The 24,672-nt window shown below is 39.6% G+C and overlaps 1 protein-coding gene across 2 annotated transcripts in view; it reads left to right on the top strand.

Moving 5' to 3' along the window:
- Positions 1-9,976: 9,976 nt before the first annotated feature.
- SACS (sacsin molecular chaperone) overlaps positions 9,977-24,672 on the top strand; it is a 90,621-nt gene continuing 75,925 nt past the window's right edge. For both annotated transcript variants that reach the window (XM_087865236.1, XM_087865237.1), the window contains exons 1-2: positions 9,977-10,084; positions 23,667-24,160. In XM_087865236.1, the coding sequence (XP_087721362.1) occupies positions 24,141-24,160 (20 nt within the window). In that variant the 5' untranslated portion in view covers positions 9,977-10,084; positions 23,667-24,140. The remainder of the gene's footprint in view (positions 10,085-23,666; positions 24,161-24,672) is intronic.

The following is a 24,672-nucleotide window of genomic DNA, read 5'->3' on the forward strand; positions in this document are numbered from 1 at the left end:
TCAAAGTCAAAATCAGGCTCCAACTGTGTAGGTATTGGCAGTTCTTATTTTTTCAGACTCTTAAAGCATGGAATGGCCAACATCTGAGGAGAAAGCCGTCTTGCGGAATGCTCTGGGGAAGGCTGGTCTGGTCTGAAATACTGACCCCACTTGCCCTGTATCAAAGACTTTGTTCAATTAACCCCCAGGGTACCACTCTTGCTGCTTGGAAAAAATTTTTGCCTCCACAGTCTCATGCACAGTTCAGTCTTATTTTATGACCCTCCCAACAGACCGTGTGTTTGGTTTTCCTCCCTGGTTCTGCTCATTCTTGGTGAACGTTCTGGGTAAGTGGCCCGACAGGCTCACATCCGGTGGGTGACAGCAAGTCTGCACACAAGCTCCCCCATCCAGGGACCCATCACCATACCCTCTACTAGTTAGCTTTGTGCCACTGCAGATGCCACAGGGCCAATGCTCTATGGTGAACACAGAGACCCGGAGAAGCCTGGACACAGGTGGTACAAGGGACAGAACTGTGTGAGACTCAGAGGAGCACTTGACGACACCACGCCAGGAGGGTCAGGACCAGGGCTGAGACATTTTCTTGAGATATTAAGTTTATATCTTATGAATCACCTTTGTTGATTTTATAGTTTGTGCCTAACCATTCTCAACCAATTTTTTGGTTGTTGTATTACTGGACATGAGTGAAAAGAATCCTTCAGGTAGCATTTCAGATAGGAACCTGGACCAGGTAGGCTCCTGATGACCAAGACAGCTCAGGACAATCATGGTCACAAACATGGCAGCCATGGTGGAATGGCACCAGCATGCTGTCTCTTCCTGGGGCCCCAGGCCACACTGCGCTGACCTGAGTGGGGACGGCAAGGCAACTGTCAGAGGAGGTACACAGTTCTACAGAGGCTGCGTATCTTATAACTCATTGTCCTGTTTCTGTAGATATGAAACCCTTGGCCTATTTGTTTTATTAAAAAAAAACAACAACAACCATTTTTATCCCCAAAATTAAATAGTGAAAATATTAAGGAAGATTTTCCTCCATGATCTTACCACCTTAACAACAATTTTGATTATTTGGAGTTAATTCACAAATGTTTTTCCTGTGCATGTATGTTCTATGTGATTACAATTGTGGTGTGTTTGCTTCATGTATTTTGTTTCCTGTGTAACATACTGTAAACATTTTCTGTGTTTCTGTCAAGGTCAGCTTGATGAAGTCCCATTGAATCCCATGCTCAGAAGGGTCCTGGACCTGGTTTAATGATCTGTGGTCAACATCTTGAAATTCTTAATAATTTTGAGCAAAGTGACTGATGCTTTTATTTGGTAGTAGGACCTGCAAGTTATGTAGCTGGGCTACATAGGTTCTCTTTTATTTTATTTTGATGACTATATCATTTCATAATTTACTCTATGTTCATTTAAGCTGTACCGACTACAGATAATGCTGCAAAAGTATCTTTATGTCTATGGAGTTTTGTTTTGTTAATCAGGATAAATGCTAGCTGTGGATTTTATGGACCACAGCAAGTACATCTTCATGTCTCATATCACTATATTCTGATATGATATCTACATTTCCCTATATTCCTTATAAAAAAAAGTATTCCACAACCAACTTCTTTTAAGCCAGTAAGAGGATTACTTCAAGAGAGCCCTGTCCTTGTCTTCTCCCCCAGCCCTGGGTGTGACAGGAGAAGCCAGCATGCTGCTCCTTACTCAGAATGGGGGTGGCAATTACAGAGACCTGGGCATGAATCACTCTAGACATCAGCTTCTTCATCTAGTTGGGGAATAATACCTACCCCGAGGGACTATTTTTGTGAAGACCAAGCATTAGAATAACGAACATAGTGCCTGGAACTCTGCAGATGCAAAATAAACGTGAGTTTCCTTTCCTGCTTAAAATCAGTTTCCACTGCTTACTGGCTCAGGGACCCAGGAAACCAAAGCTCTGGAGTTGCAAGCCCCCCACCCCATTTTTTTGTCTTTTCCAAATATATATAAAGACCCATTACAAAAATCAGCTCTGGCTCCTTTTATTTAGTATTCTTGTAGTTTAGTATTCTTTGTAGTATTCTTTGTTATTCTTTCTGCCTTTGGTCCTCTACCTGAAAGCTCTATAGCCATTTAAATGAGAAATTTCCTTACTCATAACTTTGAATGTACCGTTCTTTAAGTAAAAGTATACAGTTATATATCAATATAAAAGCTACTCCAAGCAAGGCCAATGATCATGAAATGGAAAGTGAGAAAAGTATCAGAATGAGAAAGAAGTCAATATACTAAATCCATAAACCAATAGTATCAGTATTATCAAAATAGAGAGTTAAATTTTGCTCTGAACTTCCCAAGAACAAAGGCAAGAAGGAAAACACATGTGTATATGATTGCTATTGTTCACAAGAGATGGTGCTTCTTCCAGTGGATGGTCTTCCTAATAAATTCTCACTTAGATTTGTCACATGGGCAAGGATACTTATTTATCCCAGTCTGGTTCATAGGAATTTTTCAATACATATGTTGGACAAATGAATTTTGGACTTTATACTGCTGGCATTGGACAACCTGGAAAACAGCAAAGCTATAAAGATTTCCTGCTAATATTTATGAGAGAGCTAAACTAGGTGCTGTGCTGAAAGATTTGTATACATAGGCTCATTTATTCCACACATGCACCCACTAGGGTGTTATTAACATTCTTATTTTACACTCGAAGAAGCTGAAGCAGGAAGACATCAAGTCGTGTTTCTAGGGCCCATGGTGGGCAGTGGGAAGCCAGGGCTTGCCCACAGATGGCACATTCACTCACTCATTCTGCTACGTCACCCCATATTGTGGTGGGGGACCAGTCCTCAGGTCCGTAGTGGGCAGTTCAGCACCTTCATAAAGTCCTTCGTGACTTCTCATACCACGTAAATCCTGACGGACCCCTGAGATGCTCATCAAACGCACCTGTGGTTACTCTGACCACCTGCTGGTGGGAATGTCAACTGGGGAAGTCTTCTGGAGGGCAATTTGGCAACTCTTGTGTCAGACGCTTTAAACATATTCATCCTCTTTGGCCCAATATTAACTTCAAAGAATGTGGCATAAAGAAATGATCCCAAATGCATACAAAGATAATAGCTGCAATTGAACATATCTGAAATATCCAATAGTAGGGACATTGATTTAAAAAAAGTTTAATGCAACTGAAATAGAATAATACACTTCCGTTAAAAATTGTCATTTAAAAAGACACTAAAATACATAGAAAAGTGTTCACGGTGTTTTGTTAGATGGGAGAAAATGTAGTCTTAAATGGTAGGTATGTTGTGGCTCTAATTTTGCAAAGGGTACATCTCTGGTGGAAGTTTAAACCAATACAAGCACTTTATTTTTTATTTAAAGATCTTATTTATTTATTTATTTATTTATTTATTTGAGAGAGAGAGAGCACAAGCAGAGGGAGGGGCAGAGAGAGGAAGAGGGAGGAGCAGACTCCACCCTGAGCAGGAAGCCTTTTGCAGGGTTCCATCTCAGGACCCTGGGATCATGACCTGAGCTGAAGGCAGAAGCTTAACCAACTGAGCTACCCAGGCATCCCCAATATAAGCACTTTAAATGCTAGAGTTATTAGACAGTATATATTAAAATTTGGGGTGCCTGGATAGCTTAGTCAGTTATGCGTCTGACTCTTGATTTGGGCTCAGGTCATGATCTCAGGGTCATGATCTTGGGGTCGTGAGATCAAGTCCTGAGTTGGGCTCCATGCTGGGCGTGGAACCAGCTTAAGATTCTCTCTCTCTCTGCCCCTCCCCACTTGCACTCTCTCATTCCGTCTTTAAAATAACTGACTGACTATATAAATAAATAAGTAAGTAAATAAAATTTAAATCCTATGATCCAGCAATTCCACTCCATCTTATCTGCCTGAGTCCCATGGACATAAAAAGGCAAGTACAGTTTTATTTTTTAATAATGCAAATTGGAAGCCAATTTAATATCTACCAAAATGGAAGAGTTAAATACACTGTGATATGTTTTAACTATGGAATATTATTCAATAGTTAGAAAGAATGGGGTGCTGGCATGGAAATACAAGAATATTTACTGATAGATTATTAGGTGCAAAAAACAAGTTGCAGGAAGGAAAGTATAATTTATGTTCTTTTGAAGATTCAATACAATATGTTGCTATGTCTGTATGAGTATGCATTATTGAAAGACTTACTCTGGAAGGAGACATATGATAATGGCTACTTATTCTGAGATGAGAAATGGAGGATGAGCTGGTTATAATGGAAAATTCATTTTAGCTGCAGTGTTTAAATCATATCCAAGAAGAATGCAATTGTATGTACTTGTGCAATTAAAAATAAACTAACTTTGAGTATTAAAGAAAAAAAAGAAAAATATATGAAAATGTTGAGTGGTTGTCTTTTTTTGATGTTTTTCTTTAGTTATTATTGACTTCAATCTCATTAAATTAAGAATTGTAGCTCTGGTTCTAAACCTGAAAATTCTGTATTTCTTAACTCTAGCATATGATGAATGTTTGGTAGATAACTTTTGATTGGATTCCTTCTCTGTCTAAAGTAGTGCCTCTCTAGGGTGTCTGGGTGGCTCAGCTGGATAAGCATCTGCTTTCAGCTTGGGTTGTGGTCCCAGGGTCCTGGGAGCAAGCTCCTCATTGGGCTCCCTGCTCAGAGGGGAGTCTGCTTCTCTCTCTCCCTCTGCCTCCCAACTTGTGCACACACACACTCTCTGTCTCTCAAATAAATAAAATCTTAAAAAAAAAAAAGTAGCACCTCTCCAATACCATTACTACCTTCCTACAGTGCTTAATTTCTTTGGTAACTGATTTTACCTCTCGGCATGTACATGTTTGTTTGTGTCTATTCTGTCTCTCCCCGCTGCAGTGTAAGCTCCTCACGGAAGGGCCCCTGTCTGTTTGGTTTTCTGCCACTTCTTTACTGTAGCAGGTGGAAAGGGCCTTGTACATATAGAAGCCAATTGAGAAATTAATAAGATGCTGTTGATGCACACGAATGTCTACGAAATAATATGGAATGATTTATACCCACTAATATACCAACTGTGTGTGTGTTTTCTGAATGGTAGGATGCTTGATTTTTACATATTAAAATGAGTTGGTTTTCAAGGTCTTCTCTTTTTTTAAGGATTTTATTTATTTGAGAGCGAGAGAGAGACAGAGAGAGTGAGCATGAGCAGGGGGAGGGGCAAAGGGAGAGGGAGAAGCAGACTCCCCGCTGAGCAGGGAGCCCCATGGATGCAGGGTTGGATCCCAGGACCCCAGGATCATGACCTGAGCCAAAGGCAGATGCTTACCCGATTGAGCCACCCAGGTACCACCAAGGTTTTCTTTTTTTCTTTTTTCTTTCTTTCTTTTTTTCTTTCTTTCTTTCTTTTTCTTTCTCTCTTTCTCTCTCTCTCTTTCTTTCTTTCTTTCTTTCTTTCTTTCTTTCTTTCTTTCTTTAAGATTTTATTTATTTATTTGTCAGAGAGAGAGAAAGAGAGAGAGCACAAGCAAGGGGAGTGGCAGGCAGAGAGAGAAGCAGACTCCCCGCTGAGCAGAGAGCCTGAAGCAGGGGTTCCATCCCAAGACCCTGGGATCACGACCTGAGCCAAAGGCAGACGCTTAACTGACTGAGCCACCCAGGCACCCCTTTTTTAAATGTGGGAGCAGGGAGGCTCATCTGAGACAACTCCTACTTGTTTAGACTCTGTTTTGTGGTTTCAGTGAGGTTTGGGTTATTGATGACAGTATTCCTTTTATAGTGAGTTGATGATCCTGTAAATTTTTTTTCTTAGGTGACCAGGATGACTTTAAGCATCACCTTAAAAATTGATTGTTATTTGCCTACACTGCATCCTGTGGCTGAACTGGGTACCTTGTAATTCAGATGCACCTAGTCTGCAGTGCCTCATTGTAATATCGTTACATTGTGAAGCAAAGACGGAGGAATACCACCTTGCCTTTGTACAGAAAGCTACTTGCAAGGAAGCCACGCAGTGTGATGTTGGTCTACCTGTCTGTGTGACTGTGCCTCAGGAAACCTGTTTTTTCTGGAACACCACAGGACTGCAAAACTGCAGGGAATGTTGTCAGAGCTAAGCTCTAGGGACTGACTTTTTAAAAAATAGTTCAGGGAACCAGTGACAAGTCTGTAACTATAGACAAGGGAATAGGAAACCCTTTTCTTCCATCCTTCTATGTTCTGCAGACAGGACTCTGGAAATTGAACTGACAAAAGACTGATTAACAAGAGAAATGCACAAACATTTTAATAATATGTGCAGTGTGCATTAACACCAGAGAAACTCAACGATGAGCAGGAACTCAGAGGGGGGCTTAGAACTTGGGGCTCTGTGTAGGGTCTTCACAAAGAACAATACGTTTGTAAAGATGGGACAAGACAAAGGAGAAGGGATTTAGGCTTTTAGGGGTGGCAGACTGTGGGGACTATATGGGGAGGTAAGGGTGGTTTTAGCAGGATATGTTATGTATATAACATAGCTGTGCTCCTCTCTGGTGATTAAGAGGAAGATGAAGAGCTTTTTTCCTGCTGTTTCTCAACTGTTTTCAGTGAAAAATAATCCTTAGGCCCAAATAGCATATTTTAGGGCAGCATATATTCTGGTCCCCTAAATATGACAGTGGGATATGAAAACAAAATTGGCCCAAGAAAGAAGTGGGGCTCTGCCCCAAGTTTTCTGTTAGCTAACATTGGCCACACACCTACTACCTGCCCAGCCTGGGCTAGATGCTGTGGGGATTTTAAAAAAATCTACAACATGGCAGATGCCTTTACTGGGCCTGTTCGTTTGTACTGAGGATCCACAGTGCTTATGAGGTCATAGTTCTGTTAGCTATTACCTGATGCCTTCCATATTTTCATAACTCAGACTCTATGTGTCCTTCTTAGGCCATGTCATGGGATCCTATTGGTGCTGTGATTTAGAAATGTAGCTGGGGATTTTCTGGAAGTCTTGAGTTGAGGTTGTATAGGTAGCTTTTAAGGGCAAGTGTCTGGCTCTCACCTCCAAAATTATACTTCTCAAATGGGGAAAGAGGCTTAAAGCAGAAAAAATATTACAAAAAATGAATAACCTCTCTAATTTGGAAACCTATTATATGCCAAGAACATTGTGTATTCCCGTATTGGGAGGTAATATCGCCCTTTCACAGAAGGAGAAACTGAAGGTCAAAAAGCATAGGTGCTTTCTGCCTAGACATTCCCTGGTTCATAGGGACTGAATCCATGCTGCCCTACTAAACTGCTGAAAGCAGGTATTGAGATTGAGAGAGTTCTGGCACCATACATAGGGCGTTAACAGAAACTGTGATGAAGATATTAAGGCTAAGACTCTAGAATTGTGAGTAGATGCTGAGATTGAGTTGACCGTTGTTCAGGTTGAACAATGGCCATTCCTGAGTTGATGAAGATCTGACACTCATACAGCTTTATGGAAGAGGGCCACAGAGGCCACGTGGACTCCAGGCTACATGATGTGGCTGGAAAGGAAGTGTGGGCCATGGCGAAAGCCATGGCTGGGAGTCATCCAGGAGAAGATGCCAGAGGGTTGGTTGTGCCAGCTCTTTAAAAGCTCTAGAAAAGTGGCTAAGTCTTCACTTAAGGGAGGTACTAGATCATACTCTCTCTCTAGGGTCAGCTTAGGGTGAGGACGGTGTGCAGACCTCTAAACTGTGTACCTCAACAGTCAATCTTTGACCAGAACATGGGAGATTTGTGATTCACTAATTATCTAGAAACCTTTGGCTTCTTACCATTTTTAGGACAAAGTCTAAATCTTGTGACAACAATGTTCAAAACCATAAATAATACCACAGATTGAAGTGACCCGTGAGGCTTCTTGAGTGTGCTAGAGTGTCTGGACAGTGGCAAGGCCCAGTGCTGTACTTCACATGAAACCACCTTCCGAGTGTGTGCGTAACCACACACACACACGTGCAAATCCTTGTGACAGCACAAAGGCATGCCATGTGCCCTGCTCAGGAAGGAACTGATGTGTTAACCTCTGTATCATTTGGCCATTTCTACATAACCAGTATGTCACTGGGCACTTTTATGCGGTGTGAGTAGGTGGGCAAAATGGTATCACCTTTCTGAAAATAATATATATCAATCTAAAGGACCAACAGTAGGGAATTGTTGAAGACTCCACAGTATAACTGTAAGAAGGGTTTTCATGCAGGCATTAAAAAGTGGGACTTCAAAGAATGAAAGAGGAAAATATTTTCAATATGAAGTGGAAAACGAGATATTAAACTTATATATATGTATAAGATGTGTATATATACACAAGTATCAAATATCAAAAGATAACAGCTATTTCAGGTGGTGGGATGATGGGTTATATTTCTCATATTTTCTAAAATAAACACACACTGTCTTTCTAATTAGCACAAAACAGTAGTGTCATGATTCTTTTATTTCCTCTGCCTGCATCCCAGCATGGCTACACTGAACAAAACAAAATGATCTCATTAGGGACCCATTTTCCTTGGAAGGTGGAGGAATGGGGAATTATAAATACTTACAATTTATAACATCCGCCCCCCCAGGGTTCTAATAGTTCAAAGTTGTAAGTATGCAGATGATCACGTTGTGTGAAGAAACAGATGTGTCTCCCAGTCCCTGTGCCTAGCCGAGTGCCAGTGCTCCATAGATGTGGGCTTTATTAATTTGATGACGACCAAGGTGGTGTTCTTAAAATTGAGACACCTCTGGAGAGGCAAAGCTCACCCCCACGGGGGCATCCCACTAAAGGCCAGACTGCTGGTGGCCTCCCCTAAGATCAGATAGAAGGTCCTCGGGACACTATTTCTCCCTTGTTGTTATATAGCGATTTTATCAGAATAACACATTTCCCTACTATTTCATAGAATTTATATATATATGTATATATGTGTATATACACATATATACATATATATGTATATATATTCGTGAATTCGTGAGTCTAGGACACAAAGGAAATTAGATTTGGTGTCTTAAGTGGTAGCCTCACGGAAGCCCTCGCTGCAGAGAGGCAGGTGGCATGGCTCCTGGAGTGGGTGCTGACATTTTGGGCCCGCATTGGTCTTCCCAGGAGAGATCAGTTTAGCCTTTCAGATCTGGAGTTGGTAGAGCTGAGTTAGGTATTTTGCTCAGACATGAAGCAACCAAGAGCTTCAAATTAGTAGTAGTTCTAGATAAGCCTCCGTTCTAGGTTTCTACTGGCATAGGCAGGTCTGCTGGGAGGCTATGAGGAATATGGTGCACCCAAGGACGACAGGGGAAGAGCTATTTACAAAACCAGACTCTGTGTATTTCATACCCCCATGTGTAGGAAGCAAGAAGGTAGAACTCTATTTAATTTATTGTTACAATATTTTTATTACTGAACGGACAGTAACAACGCAAACTTAGAACATTTTACAGCTGTGCAACATTTCACAACTTACAAAACATTTTGGGTAAATACTTTTTCTTTTAAACCTTTGAAACTTCATACCCAAATCCAAATAAAATACAAAAACCACTTCGTGAACTATAACCTGCAATGCACACATAGTGTGTTAATGTATTTTATCAGTGAGTATGTGGCTGATGTCTTTGTATCTCATTGTAGTATGACAGGATTTCCAGACTGAGCATTGCCTGGTCACAACTCCTCAGTTTCCATGAACTAAAGGGAAACCCACGAGTGACTTGTCTAAGGTCACACGGCTAGTGTTTAACAGAGCCAGTCTTTTGTTACCATGCCTACCACCTAAAATTCATCTTTGCAGTTTGGTGAGAATTGAAACTGCGCTTGCTGTCATTTTGCACCACAAGCTTCAGCAACCATGCTGCATTGTGCAGCATTAGTAAAACCTAAGGTGATGATGGTCCTATCTCTTTAAAAGAAAAAAAAAAGGCTGCTGTGGAGGGGGCGGGGGTTTGCTGCTGACTGCGGCAACGGCGTCCAGTCCGCCAGACCCAGTGCGGGCTGCGGTGGCAGTCACACTGGAACTGCTGATGTGACAAGAGGAAGACAAAGGCGCCCAGACGGACGCTGACAGCTACCGGTAGGTATTGGAGCATCCAGCTCGATAACTAACGGGAAGGGAAAAGGAAGAAGCTTATGGAAATCGGCAGGCCCGCGGTTTGGTTGGTTATTCCATCCTCTGAGAGCTGGGCTGGAACCAGGTCGGTCAGTCACTGCAGTTGTTTGCGGAGATCACTGACCACTTTCCCAAGGCACCCGCCTTCCATAGAGGATAGAGAATCTTCTCTAACGTGTCGTGCAGCCGTGAGTAATGGGTTCTTTTAAAAAATGTACAGTTTGGGCTGGCAGCCTGCGGGTTTGTGGGGGAGGCGCCAGCTGCCTTGTTACTAGAGATCCGCTGTGGTCGAGATGCTCAGACCCCCGGCTTTGTCATTTTAATTTCCACCCTGGGTTGCAGGGTTTGGTCACAATGGGTCTATTGCTGTAAAACCGAGTGTGGGGTTAAGAGCCCTGTTGAATAAGAAAGTGGGATTCTCAAAGTGGCTTATAGTTTAATTTATGGTGAGTGTCCTCATTTCAAACAGCATGCCCTTAAATTATTCCACATATTATAGTTACCTTATACAATGATATTTGAAAATCCTGCTTTTAGTTAAAAGCATTTTACTTCGTTATTCAATTTTTTTCTAATAAGTGATCATTACATTCTTAGAAAGAGTATCCCAGTTTTAACAACAAGAATCTCTGTCTTGTTCTTTTTCTTAAAACAAGGTTAATACCTCAGTAAAGACATCCTAATTGTTTTGGTTTTAATTTTATCCTGCTCTGTGTAAGTAAAAGTGAATGCAGGTTAATTCCATGTGTTTCCCAAGCATGAGCTGCCCTGAAGTTATATGGAAAGGAAGCTCTTTTATTTCTCTACCAATGCAGATAAAATGATTGACACTTAATCCCATTTTATTTGTCACATGAAAAGTGAATCTCGTAGATTGTTTTTTAAAGCTACCCATTGATAACCGGTTAGGTTAATGCAGGATTAGGATGTCCCAGTGGTTTTGCTTATGACTAACTAGCTTTCTTTCCCTAAACCTGACGCAAAGTCTTACTTCATCCTTTCCTTACCTTCTCTGGTTTTTGGGCTGGCCAATTTCCCCCATCTCTTCTATGGAGATCAAGGCTCCTCCAGTTTGCCTTTCAAACACACCGAGCAGGACATTCTGTATTCCCATCTTTTGCTTGTGTCTTGCTTGGTTTGTAAGATCCTATCCATGATTTAGATGGTGTTTTCTATTCTTCTATGATAGGAAGAAAAGCCCGATCATAGCTTTTTGAAACCAAGTTTCGCTTACATCAGAAGCCTCTAGTGTAATGCTGCTTTCTGCTGGATTTGTTCTCAGAAGATGTTCTGAGTTCTAATCTCACTCAGCTCTGCCACATCTTAGTTCTGCAACCACTGAAAACTCACTTGACTTCTGTGAGTCTCAGTTCCTTCCTCTGCTAGAGATGTTGGCAGTTGTTTTTCACACAACTGTTGTGGGGTTGGTATGAGGTAATGCAAATGAAGGCACCAGCCCAGAAGTTGGCACAATGTTGCTATTTAGCAGGAGTTTTGACTTTTCCCATTCTGTCTCCCCACCTTCCTATCCCCTCAACCAGGAGGAGGAAGGCTAAAGTGGTTTCTCATACCATTTCCCTAAAGGAAGGAATTCTGAAATGATCTTTTGACTAAGGGCATCTTAATCAGCTCTAATTAAATATAAAACATATATTCAGTACTTGCTAAAGATCTCTTGCCTATAAAAGTAACACTGATATTTCCACGTTGCCATAAGAGTGTTCTATTGGAGAAGGGAAAGCCAACTCTCTTTGCACAGCTCCTACCAAATCCTTTGTGATGGTAGAAGAGATGACGATATTGACTGTCCTGCCATGAGTCCAAGCAAGGACGGCTAAATGTGATTGGCGTAAAGGGTGCCAATTTGAAACCAGCACAATTCCCTTTGCTATTCTGATCTTGGACAACCTGGGGAGCAATTTGCTTTTTGTATTGCCAATCCTGTTACTATTTTAATTTCTATTTTATGTGCTTTTCTCTGTTCACCTTGCCACGTTTTCTTTCCTTAAATTGTACACTTAGCACACATGTCTGACTTTAACACCTAGGATGGAGCCACTGTGCCAAGGCCTAAGGGGGAACATGATGAAATTGGAAGAAGCACTGGGTGGGAATCGAGGGGTGTGGGGCTAGCTCCGCCTTGGCTTCTCTTTGTGCTAACTGGAAAGTCACTAGCTTCATCTCTGAGTAAGAGGAATGAAGTAGATATTCTTTAAGTTTCCTTTGAGTGCTGGGTACAAAATTAAGGTAGCCCGTCTCTGGAGTACCCTTGGTTTATAACAATTATTTGGTTGAATAATATGCTTTCACACCCGTTGTCTGTTGTCATTCTCACAATAATCTCGCAGAATAGGCAATGCCATTTGCAGATTATGAAATGTAAAATTAAGAGAGAGCACAGCCCCAGCTATTTCTTATTTGTAAAAAGAGGAGGTTGACTAGAGGATATCTAAGTTCGCTTTTCTTGCTGAACATCAGTGAGTTCTCAGACTGCAAACCTTGAGCTCTGGTCCCTGTGCCTCAGTGTCCCCTCTCACAGCACATGAAGCCCAAGCCACACCAGTTCTTGCTTGGGTGACATCTATTTATGTTCTGGTTGGAGTAACATTGCGTCCAGACAAACATTTGATTTAAACAGTCTGCTCTGGATTAGAAAATTAGAAAATGCGGGCTCTATAATCCATGTATCCCTTTTCATGTGTCCTGAAACTCGAACATTTTAAAAGAAGTCAAAGACACCCAAATAATATTGTGGGTGATCACTAAAACTTCATAGATCTCTTTATTTCATTCAAGAAGTAAGTGTAAGAGAAGCATATGTATTTGAGTTTTTCAGGTATCCGGAATTTGTGTGCTAATTTACATAGTAGTAAAGGTTTAGCCCTTTCTCCTTGTTTTTAATGCAATGATAAATTTAATCACTAAAAAAAGTCCTAATAGGGTTACCAGATAAATTACAGGAAATATTGCATAAAATAAACATAATCTAAAAAATTATTTGTTATTTATTTGAAATTCAAACTTAACTAAGTATATTTTTATTTGTTAAAGCTAGCAACCTTATATAAACAGAACCTTAACTGATAAATTAGATAATCATTTACTTTGAGCGTGAAGATATTAATTTGTTAAGTTTTAAAGCCTAAAACATAAATTAAATCCAACCTTTATCAGTTTTTCATCATATGCAAACATCTCCCTGATATTATTTATCGATGCTTTTATCAAATGTTTAAGCTAAGTGACCATTCTAAGAAAATCCTGATCCTAAAGATCACATTATGTCCAACATACCTCATACTCCCCGGAGACCTTGCTAATGAATGAAAAAAACATACCCAAGATTTTAAATATATTTGTTCGAAGTCAGATAAATTTGGTTTTGAAAACTGACTGTACATTATACTAGCCCTGATACTTCATCTCTTGGAATCTTAGTTTTCTCCTTCTTAAATAGGACTCATCATATATTAATAACCCCCACCTCAGAGAGCAGACAACAGGTAAGTAAAGACTCTGCCTGGCTTTCTATGGCAAGCTCCCCAAAGAAAGGCTGGTTTTTAAGTGAATGAGTGAATATTATTTTTCCCTTCCAAAAGCCAGATGATAATATTAGATAATATGAAACGAGGTGTATTTTAATCAGATAATCTATTTTTCATCTATTGCTTTTTAAAAGCTTTTTTGATACATATAATTCATATACCATGTAACTCATCTACATGGTCTCTTGTTTTTGTGTACAATGTTATCTTCGAAGCTAAATTGAGCTTTTAAAGGTAAACCCAAGACCCTGAGGAGCTCCTGTTCCAGTTCTAGCCCTCCCCAAGTCTGTGCCTTCGACAAGGAGCTCTGGTAGTGGACAAGACTGAAAGCAGAGGTTCCAATTCGATCCAAGATGTGCTATGAAAGTATGTGTCTTTTTATCACCTGGAAATTGGCCGAAGTGACTCAGTTATTCAATCATTATTGAATACCTTCTGTATCCGTGGCCCTCAATCTGACCAAGTAGGAGAGTCAAGGATGAACAAGACATTCCTGAGGAGCATTCAGCAAAGTAGAGGAAGATTTGTATAACACAGAGGAGATTCGGAATGTTGAGGGAATAATGTATATTTTTTTTGTATTACATCTTAAATAGAATATCTTCTCTGTTGTATATTTTACATGGAAATCTTTAATTGCACACACACGCACACACACACACGTACAACCAACCCATTAAGCATCACTCATCTTTAACTTTGTTTTCGGGGCTCTACAAAGTACATTTATGTGCCTCTTCAATTACAGGGACACAGAGTTGGGGTCAAATAAGGGCTGTAGTGACCATGACCTTTTCTACAACAGGTTGTGCCAATACAGCTCCGTCATGAACGACATTCCCAATTCTTGCTGTGTCTTAACATCTTAATTTTGCTCTATTGATTTATAGGGTGAATTAATCTGACTTCTCCATTTTGCAGAGATGCCATTTTAAAGCCTTTGCTGACTCATGTTTTGTTCTGACATTAAGGGGGGCAAGACAATTTTTCTGAGGGTAATTCCAGTCGAGGCTTTCTGTGGGCTCAAAATATGTCTGTACTCAGCCCCTGTTGTTGTAATGTTAGGGACTTTCAAGGGTAAATTTTCACCACATTACGGAGGATTTAGCTACCTATGAGAAAGTGATGTTGATTTTTTAAATCCCATTTTTAGATGAATGTGCATGCCATTCTCAGGAGATTGCTGGAGGCAATTCTGGCTCGATTCTTTGCTGTAAATGGGTTGAAAGGCTGTTTCTAGGGAAACGAAAGCTATGAGGATGGGTAAAGCTGCAGAGGGTGGTGCTTGTGCGTCCTGGCAGCACGGAGAACAGTGGAAAGGGGGAGAGGTCACCCATGACATACTTGCTTCCCCAGGGCCATAGGCCCCTTCCTCCCTCTCCACGAGGAGGGGTTTTACTCCTAAGTTTCTGCAAAAAGCATGCAGTTCTGCAATTAAATGGACACACGAATCAGAGAGAAGGGTCACCATATTGAAGATAACATTTCAGGGGTAGCTCCTGATTATATTTTTATCTCATCCCCACAGGAGAGACCTTTCTTTTCATTCCCGTGAGTGACGGCCAGGTGTCTGCTCTAGTTCCTGGGACATTTCTTCTGTCTCTTTGTTTTTGGTGAAGTCTCCTTTCTTCTGCCTTAGAGATCCCTTCATCTTCCCACGCTCCCCCCTGCCTACCTACCAAAGGACAGCTTTTGGGGACGTCACCACTTACTTACACAAGGGTCATGGTTTACACCCTGAGTCTCTGGGCTGTTTCCGTTTCAAGCAGTGTAACTCAAAGAGAGTTTCAGCTCAGTGAGTAAGTGGAGCTGGCACGTTTCTTTCCTACTCCTTAAATGAGATCATGTTTAGTTCCAAATTCACCCGCTGCGGGGAAAACCCAGGTTGCCAAAACAGGGTATTTTTGCTGAGCAGGAGAAGAGGTCACTGAATGGCACACTGTGCCTATATTAGCCATGGGCAGCGGCTTCAGGGTTCCAAGCCAGATGAACGGATTCCATGGCTGGCGGGGATGGATGTCCAAGCCCCATTCCTGAATCGCCAGGATAGAGCAGTGATTGTTTGGGCCCCCGGTGCGTGAGACAAGGACCTGAGTCACTGGGCAGAGAACATCACAAATGCGTTTCATGTCACTTCATGTGTTAAAGAATATTACGTGAACATGAAGAGTGACATCCGATGTTTGCAAAAATTCTCTGCAGTTTATTAAGTACTTGCAGACATAGTTCGGGGGAGGGGGTCATTGTGAAGAATCTGCACACGGATGGGGCAGGCTAGCCCTGCTTCACAGATGACGCACGGAGACATTATGTGACTCCCCAATCACGGTCTTCATCGTACCACACTACCCTTAACACCATATGGTGGAAGCAGCCATCTTCCTTTTTGGGGAAAATATAGCGAGAGAAGGAAACAATATTTGAGTGCCTACATTGTGTTAGGTGAAGAAGGAAAGAGAGAGAAGCCAAAGAACCTGTGTTTAAGTCCCCACATGGGGTGTCACTTGACTCTCTGTCCCCCAATTTCCTTATCTGTGAAGTAGAATTAACCATTTCCTACCGAATTACCAGGCTGTTACGAAACTGAACTAAGATCATGTCTATGGAATCAGTTCAACAAATTAAAAATACCATATGTCTACAAGATAACCTGACTATACTGCATCATAATTTTACTATCACTAACATTATTTCAACTATATAAAAAATTTAGGATATACTAATTTTCTTGGTTATGTCACTGGACTACATTAACACAATGTTATAATAAAAGCAGTAAAAAATAACAGACTTTATCATATCATGATTAATTTGGTTGTCTTGAGGAACTGACTTAAATGTATTAGTATAGATAGTTTGCTCACATTTCTTATATTTTAAATTGCATTAGACTGCTGTTCAATCATGATTAGCGCCACAAAAAAGGCTAGGAGCTTTTCTCTTCCCTGCAATATCCTTGTTGAGGATTTAGAAAAGTAAATGTGTGGATATACTGAAGCACTCAAAAATGGATGCATTATCAGATAAAAAAAAGTATCAGATATAAAAAAAGTATTAAACATATAAAAATCCTGTATAATGTTAATCTTACAATCGGTAAAGAACAAAAAGCATTTCTGTAGTTTAAAATAATGAAAGTGAAATAGAACTAAATATATATTTAATTACAAGCAGAGATGTGTTCATATATCTGCATATTTAAAATGTGAAATTATGGCATACCAAGAAATAGATATTTGTTGAATTGAATAAAGATGAGTGTGTGTGTGTGCGCGTGCGCATGCACAATCATGAATTGGGAATAAAAAAAACATTTTTAAAAAAGATTTTATTTGTTTATTTGAGAGAGCGCGCACATGAATGGGGGAGGGGCAGAGGGAGAGGGAGCAGCAGACTCCCCCATGACCAGGGAGCCCAATGAAGGGCTCAATTCCGGGACTCCGGGATCATGACATGCCGGAAGGCAGACGCTTAACAGACTGAGCCACCCAGGTGTTCCCAAAAAAGACATGTTAATATTTCTTTTGCCTATATATTTTGATCCTGTATTTGTACAAAGTCATCATGAGAATAAAGAAAAGAATATATGATAGATGGTTTTTGAATGCTGATGCTCTCCATACATTTCAATATCATTATATGAGAAGCAGTCTGGTTTATTGGAGAAACCTGAGCTGAGGGTCTAGAGCTCGTGCTGGAGCTGTGTCACTTCCTCACTGCGACCTTGTAGTGCCCTAGTGGCCCCAAGAGACACCGTGATGGTATGCACATTCTCTCCCCTTCCTTTGACATTGCCTTTAACATCTCTGTAAACTACCATGTACAACATTTGCCATAAACCAGCCCTGGAGACTTTTGTCACATTGTGCTCTTCTCTGTCCCCTTGTGGCTTGTGCACATGCTCTAACTTTCTGAGCTTCAATCTCTTAGCCTGTCAAATGGAGAAACTATCTGGTCTACCTCTTTTATCAAGTGGTCTTAAGGATCACACGACAGCATATATGGAATTGTAAAGGACTACAGAAACATAAGGTACTATCATTTAAATACCACACTCAGAATTTCTAATTAATTAGGAAGGGTTTATGGGTACCATGTGGATCTTTGCAACTCTGACGAATACTTTAGAATGCTTGGGGAGTGGGTTCTCACAGAGTGTTTCGCAAGGTAGAGGACACATGCCCTGAAAACAGAGGGGATGGTTGGTGTTTAGGAAAGGAGAAGATGCTACTCAAATAGGCACAAAAAAAAAAAAAATGAGATTATGCAGTGAGGATATGACCCCTTTTACAAACACCTTTTCTACTCGCCTCCCCTCCCTCTCTTCTCTTCCTCTCCTTCCCTCCTCTTGTATAAAAACCTTATTCCCTAGACTCTATTTTTCTTTTTTTTTTTTTTAAAGATTTTATTTATTTATTTGACAGAGATAGAGACAGCCAGCGAGAGCGGGAACACAAGCAGGGGGAGTAGAAGAGGAAGAAGCAGGCTCATAGCGGAGGAGCCTGATGTGAGGCTCGATCCCATAATGCCGGGATCACGCCCTGAGCCGAAGGCAGCCGCTTAACAGCTGTGCCACCCAGGCGCCCCTAGACTCTATTTTTCTATCTGTACCTTACTCTTAATTAACAGCTATTATAATAATAAATGAAAGCTATTAAAGACTATTTTAAGCAAGCATGTCATTGTATGCTCTTCATTTTATAAACCTATTTTCAATATTATCCCATGTATGAGACACAATTTATAGTACAAATTTAATTTTTATTATTTTCAAACGGAAATACTGTGCATATGAAAGAATATATATAAATTAGTGTCCTTTGCCTATGTTTTTTATTAACGTTGTTTCTTTTTTTATTTTCAAGAGTTTTTTATGTACTCTGGACACAAACTTTTGTCAATTATCTGTGTGGCAAATACATTTTCCTGATTTTTGTAGCCTGCCTTAGGTGAACAGAAGTTCTTAATTTTAATGTGATTTGACTGTAATCTAATCATCTTTTGTCTTATGGTTAGTGGCTTCTATTTGTTCTTCAAAGAATTCATCTTTATTCTGAGGTCATAAGGATATTGTGTTATGTTTCTAAAAATTTTAAGGTTTGATTTTCTCATTTATGTCTGGCTTGGATATTTGTGCACAATGGGAGATTCAGACCCATTTTGTTTCTATGTAGATAACCGCTTGTCCCAGTAACATTTTCTGAATGGTCCGCTTTCCCACTGAACTCTACAAACACCTCTGTCACGTATCAAGTTTCCATGAATGCACGCTCTGTCGCTAAGCTTTTTATTCTGATTGTTTCTGTGTGAATGCCCTACTAACTTAGTTATAATAGTTTTACATTAAGATTCAACATCTAGAAAAGCAAGTCTTTTCCGTTACTATTCTGAAGGAGTGTCTTTTTAAAGAAATTCTTGTTCCTTTGTTCTTCCATAAAACTCTGAGGATTGGCTTGTCAAGTTTTATTTTAAAAACTTACTGGGATTTTGGTCGGAATTCCTTTGAATGAGAAGACCAGTTTGAGGAGAGTTGACCTTTCAATGATATGGAGCCTTCCTTTTCATTATGTTCATTACTTCTGTTTTTTAAAAGAACCTCTTTAATGTATTTTGTTCAAGTTTATAGATTTTTCTTCCTAAATGTTTTATACAAGCTCTTTCATTATAAATGTCCCAAGGTAACTTATTTTTTTTCTGGCTATCATAAATGGCTACTGTTTAAAAAAGTACCTTAAAAAAGAAACACAACTCTTGCTAGTATGTAAAAATGCAATTGAACTTATATCAGTAATCTTGATACACTCTATTATTAACTTTGGTAATTTGTCTAAAATTTTTTTTGAATATTCCATCTGTGAATAGTGACGTTTTGTTTCCTCTCTTGCTCCCCTCACTCCTCATTCTGCTCCCCCTTTTGCTGTCTTGCATTGGCTAGCATTTTCAGTAAAATGTGGACTAGAAACAAAAACAGGAAAGTATGTCTGCCCTTTAGCGAAGTTCTCATCTACTTCTCATTGACTAAAAGTTTTTTGTTTCCTTTCCCTTTTTAAATTTTTCCTTTTTTGGTCATTAGTGGCTATTAAATTTTATCTTCTGATAAATCCAATAAATTTGATCATAAGATATTATGTTTATTACACACTGCTGGAGTCAACTTGCTAATATGTATTTCCAATTTCTGCATCTATGTTCATGAGTGAGATTAGCCAGGAATTTTGCTTTTTCATATTGTCCCAATTTGGTGTCGATCATTTAATTTGAAAATATTTTCAGCCTCATGAAATTACTTGGACATACTGTCTGTTTTTATGTTCTCTGGGAGAATCTGTAAGATATTAGAATTTGCTGTTTAGTGAACGTTTGGTACAGTTCATCAGTGAAAATGGCCAGCCTTTTGCTTTCTCTGTGAGGGGATTTTCAATATCAGCAATTGAATCTATTTCATAGGATGGACTTAGTTCTTGAATTAATTTTCGTACTTTATATTTTTCCAGGAATTTGTCCATTTCCAAAATTTAAGCATTCATTACCTGAAAGGTTTTATAATCTCTTCTTTTAAATTTCTGATGCATCTAAAGTTTTACTCCCAACACTCTCTTTGTGTGGGTAACTTTGCTTTTATCTTAATCAGCGTTGCCACAAGTTTGTCAATGTGTCTTTTTAAAGAACTCTGCTGGGGCGCCTGGGTGGCTCAGTCGGTTAAGCGTCTGCCTTTAGCTCAGGTCATGATCCCAGGGTCCCAGAGCTCCCTGCTGAGCAGGGAGTCTGCTTTTCCCTCTCCCTTCGTCCCTCCCCCACTACTCGTGCTCTCTTGTGCTCTCTCTCTCAAATAAATAAAATCTTAAAAAAAATAAAGAACTCTGATGATAATTTCCTCTGTGTCTTTGTTTTCCATTTCATAAATTCTGCTATCATCATTATTTCCTATTTTCTTTGGGTTTATCCCACTACCTTTTTCTAAATTCTTAAAGTGGACACTTAATTTTCAGTCTTCCGTCTTTCTAAATGAAATCATTAAAGGCTATAAGTGTCCTCATACATTTATTAACCCTCTTTTTATTTTATTATTTTTTAACCTATCTTTTTCCACCTTTATTGAGGTATAATTAACGTATAACATTGTGTAAGTTTGAGTTATGTAACGTGTTGATCTGATACATATTACAAAAGGATTACCATCGTAGTGTTGTTTTTTTTTTATTAGTGATTCATTATTTGCATATAACACCCAGTGCTTATTACAACATGTGCCCTCCTTAGTACCCATCACCTGGCTACCCCATCCCCCCACTCCCTCCCATCTGAAACCCTCAGTTTGTTTCCTGGAGTCCATAGTCTCTCATGGTTCATCTCCCCCTCTAATTTCCCCCCTTTCAGTTTTCCCTTCCTTCCCCTAATGTCCTCTGTGCTATTCCTTATGTTTTGCATATGAGTAAAACCATGTGATAATTGTCTTTCTCTGCTTGACTTATTTCACTTAACATAATCCCCTCCAGTTCCATCCATGTTGATGCAAATGGTAGGTACTCATCTTTTCTGATGGCTGAGTAATAGTCCATTGTAGATCCGAACCACATCTTTATCCATTCATCTGTTGAAGGGCATCTCAGCTCCTTCCACAGTTTGGCTATTGTGGACATTGCTGCTATGAACATTGGGGTGCATGTGCCCCTTCTTTTCAATACATCTGTATCTTTGGGGTAAATACCCAGTAGTGCAATTGCTGGGTCATAAGGCAGCTCTATTTTTAGCTTTTTGAGGAACTTGCGTACTGTTTTCCAGAGTGGCTGTACCAACTTGCATTTGCACCAACAGCGTAAGAGGGTTCTCCTTTCTCCACATCCTCACCAACATTTGTTGTTTCCTGCCTTGTTAATTTTTGTCATTCTAACTGGTTTATGGTGGTATCTCAGTGGGGTTTTGATTTGAATTTCCTTGATGGCTAATGATGTTGAACATTTTTTCATGTGTCTGTTAGCCATTTATATGTCTTCTTTGGAGAAGTGCCTGTTCATGTCTTCTGATCATTTTTTGACTTGATTATTTGTTTTTTGGGTGTTGAGTTTGAGAAGTTCTTTATAGATCTTGGATATCAGCCCTTTATCTGTAATGTGATTTGCAAATATCTTCTCCCCATTTTGTGGGGTTGCCTCTTAGTTTTGTTGACTGTCTCCTTTGCTATGCAGAAGCTTTTTATCTTGACGAAGTCCCAAAAGTTCATTTTTGCACTTGTTTCCCTTGCCTTTGGAGACGTGTCTAGCAAGAAGCAGACACTTAACCACGTGATCCATCCAGGCACCCCCTATTCTCAGAATTGTTTATGAGTTAGATCACAGAACGAATCATAGAATTTTAAAAGTGTTACTTGTCTGGAATCATAGAATTTTACAGGTGTTAATAACTTAGAACACTTATTCCAACCCCTTGTTTTATAGACAAAGAAAAGGATTCTAACCTTCCACTTTAATACACATAACTTCTCTTAATTCAAACATTTCAAATTGAAGAGTCTAATTTTTGAAATCCATTGTCATATGAAAGGCTTTCATCTTGTTATATAATTTCTTAACTTAATTTTAATTAATTATAAATTTAAATCTAGAATTTCTCTAATTCTTGACACATGGCAATCAAATTTCATTATATATGATTTTATATGAAAGACTAATTAAGATTTTGGATTGGTTTGTTTTAATTAACCTTACTCCTGGTGTCTGGTAATATTTTTATTATAACAAGTTACTGGGGAAGTGTTTTCAGGAAATAGTTTACAGTGAGTTTTGAGTTATTTTCCTGGGTTTTCATGAAACCAAGAATCTCTAGTGTTATAAGTCTAGCTTAGATTACCATCTCTAAATTGTGTTTGTCAACAGTGAAATATTGTCGGCTAACACAAGGAGAACAGAAATTCAGGAGCTGGTTTTCCAGTTTCCAGTTTATCAGTTCCTAGCTGAGTAAGCTTGAACACGGCTCCTCGCCTTCCTGTGTCCAAGGTTCAAGTTTCTTGAGCATACTAGCAACTCTACTTCTCTTGTTCTATCCACCTCAAGGAACCATTTAAGTGTGGTGCTAAGAGAGCACCTTGAAAATTATCAAATATTTATATGCGGGAGAGTTGTGTGAATGGGTAGAAAATTCAATCTCATGTGTCCCTCTGGTTTATCACTGTCACCAAATGTCCTTTATCTTCATATATTTTTTCTTAAAATGTTAGACTGTTCTCAATCACCAGTGGTTATTGGGAATATTACTTAAAAAAAAAAAAAGACTTTAGGATAGACACATTTTCTTTTCTTTTTCTGGTAGATGTTTTGCTTTCAAACATGAGTTATATTATATGTAAAGTTGTAGCTTTGGATTTAAAGGTATGTTTCTGGAAAAAGGCACATCATGTGAAGTACATATTTCCTTTTGAAAAAGGCCAGGGAATGAACATATGGGAAGGAAAAAAAAAGACAGAAGGAAGCAAATCATAAAAGACTTTTGAAGATAGAGAATAAACTTGAGTATTGCTGGAGGGAGGTGGGTGGGGGATGGGCTAGATGGGTGATGGATATTAAGGAGGGCACTTGTGATGAGCACTGGGTGTTGTAAGGGATGAATCACTGAATTCTACTCCAGAAACCAATATTTCCCTGTATGTTAACTACGTAGAATGTAAATAAAAATTTGAATCAAACAACAACAAAGAAAGGAGCCAGGGAAATAGAGAAATGAGAAGAAACGCGTGGGCAGTGAGAACATGAAACTAAATTAAGTAGACATGTTTTTTATTTATAGAGCCCGCCATGTGTAGTTACACATGTGCATTTATTGGTTGTGAGGTGAGGGATAAATGCCGTGCGATTTGGCAGGGCTCTAGTGCAACCAGCAGTTTATAATTAGAAAGCCGCTGGAATAAGAACCATGGCTGTCTTCCATGAGGAATTCCATTTTCAGTGCATTTACTCTGAGTACTTTTCCCTACTCCTTCCTTGAACCTTCCTTGGTTTTTCTTTCAGGATCCAAAAGTGATGCGGCAATGCAGGTATCGCTAGAGCAAGAAGAAGAGCTCTCGCCGGCGAGTGCTTCACATCTGAGATGAGGTTGAGAATCACGGAGCCCGCGAGCTTCAAAAAGAAATACAGGAGATTCTCAGATGAAAATAGCTTATTTCTGCTGTGGAGAAAAGCCCCAAACCATTACCTACTCAATACTCTTTTACCTTACGAACTTCTGTGAGTGGCCAGATCAGAAGGCATAACCCAAGGAGGCAACCACTCTCAGACTGGAGAGTCTTGCGTGGAGGAACGCAACAGAACGCAGCAATGCTTCCAGGCATCAGATGATGAATGGACACTGAGGGGAACACAGGCTTCTCACCGGCCAGGCAGAGCCGTGTTTGGAGTACACATTTAAAGGAAACACGAATGAAAGACTTAGAAGACAGAAAAATAGTTTCATGATTTTCGTGGACCCATGTGCCAGAAGTGATAATGCAGACCCAGGATAATAGGTAAATGAGTTAATGTTTTAAATTACAACAATTTGCACGGTATTTTAAGGCTTATTGGGTTTTCCCAAATGAAACATACATAGGCAAAAACAGATGAAAACTTCTAGAGAAAAGTGAATCAACTGTAGATACTTCACCTGTAACTTGGAATTATGTCTGTAAAAATTCAAGCCAAGGGTTGAAAATCATTCCTTACCTTTTTCTAGATGGTTTTTGGATTTTCTCTCTTTTGGTGTGCCTATTGTAATGGGTGGTTGATTAGATGAACCCCATTTTCTCTTTCCTCAAGTGTATATGCGAGTGCCTCTTACTAGCCATGTGATTATTCAGAAAATATTAAATAAAAAACTGTGAAGTACCTGATGTTGTATCAGATGCCCTGGGAAAGGAGAGAAAGAGAGCAGTCTGCATTTACTTTGTGAACTTTGGTAACAATGAATTTCATTCCTTTCCTCGAATTTAGTTGTTATTTTATAAGAATATGTACAAGATTGAGGATTTCAGCAAAAATA

This window comes from Ursus americanus, chromosome 10, assembly GCF_024610735.1.
Source record: "Ursus americanus isolate L20-20 chromosome 10, mUrsAme1.1.p, whole genome shotgun sequence".
In the NCBI taxonomy this organism is placed as follows: Eukaryota; Metazoa; Chordata; class Mammalia; order Carnivora; family Ursidae; genus Ursus; species Ursus americanus.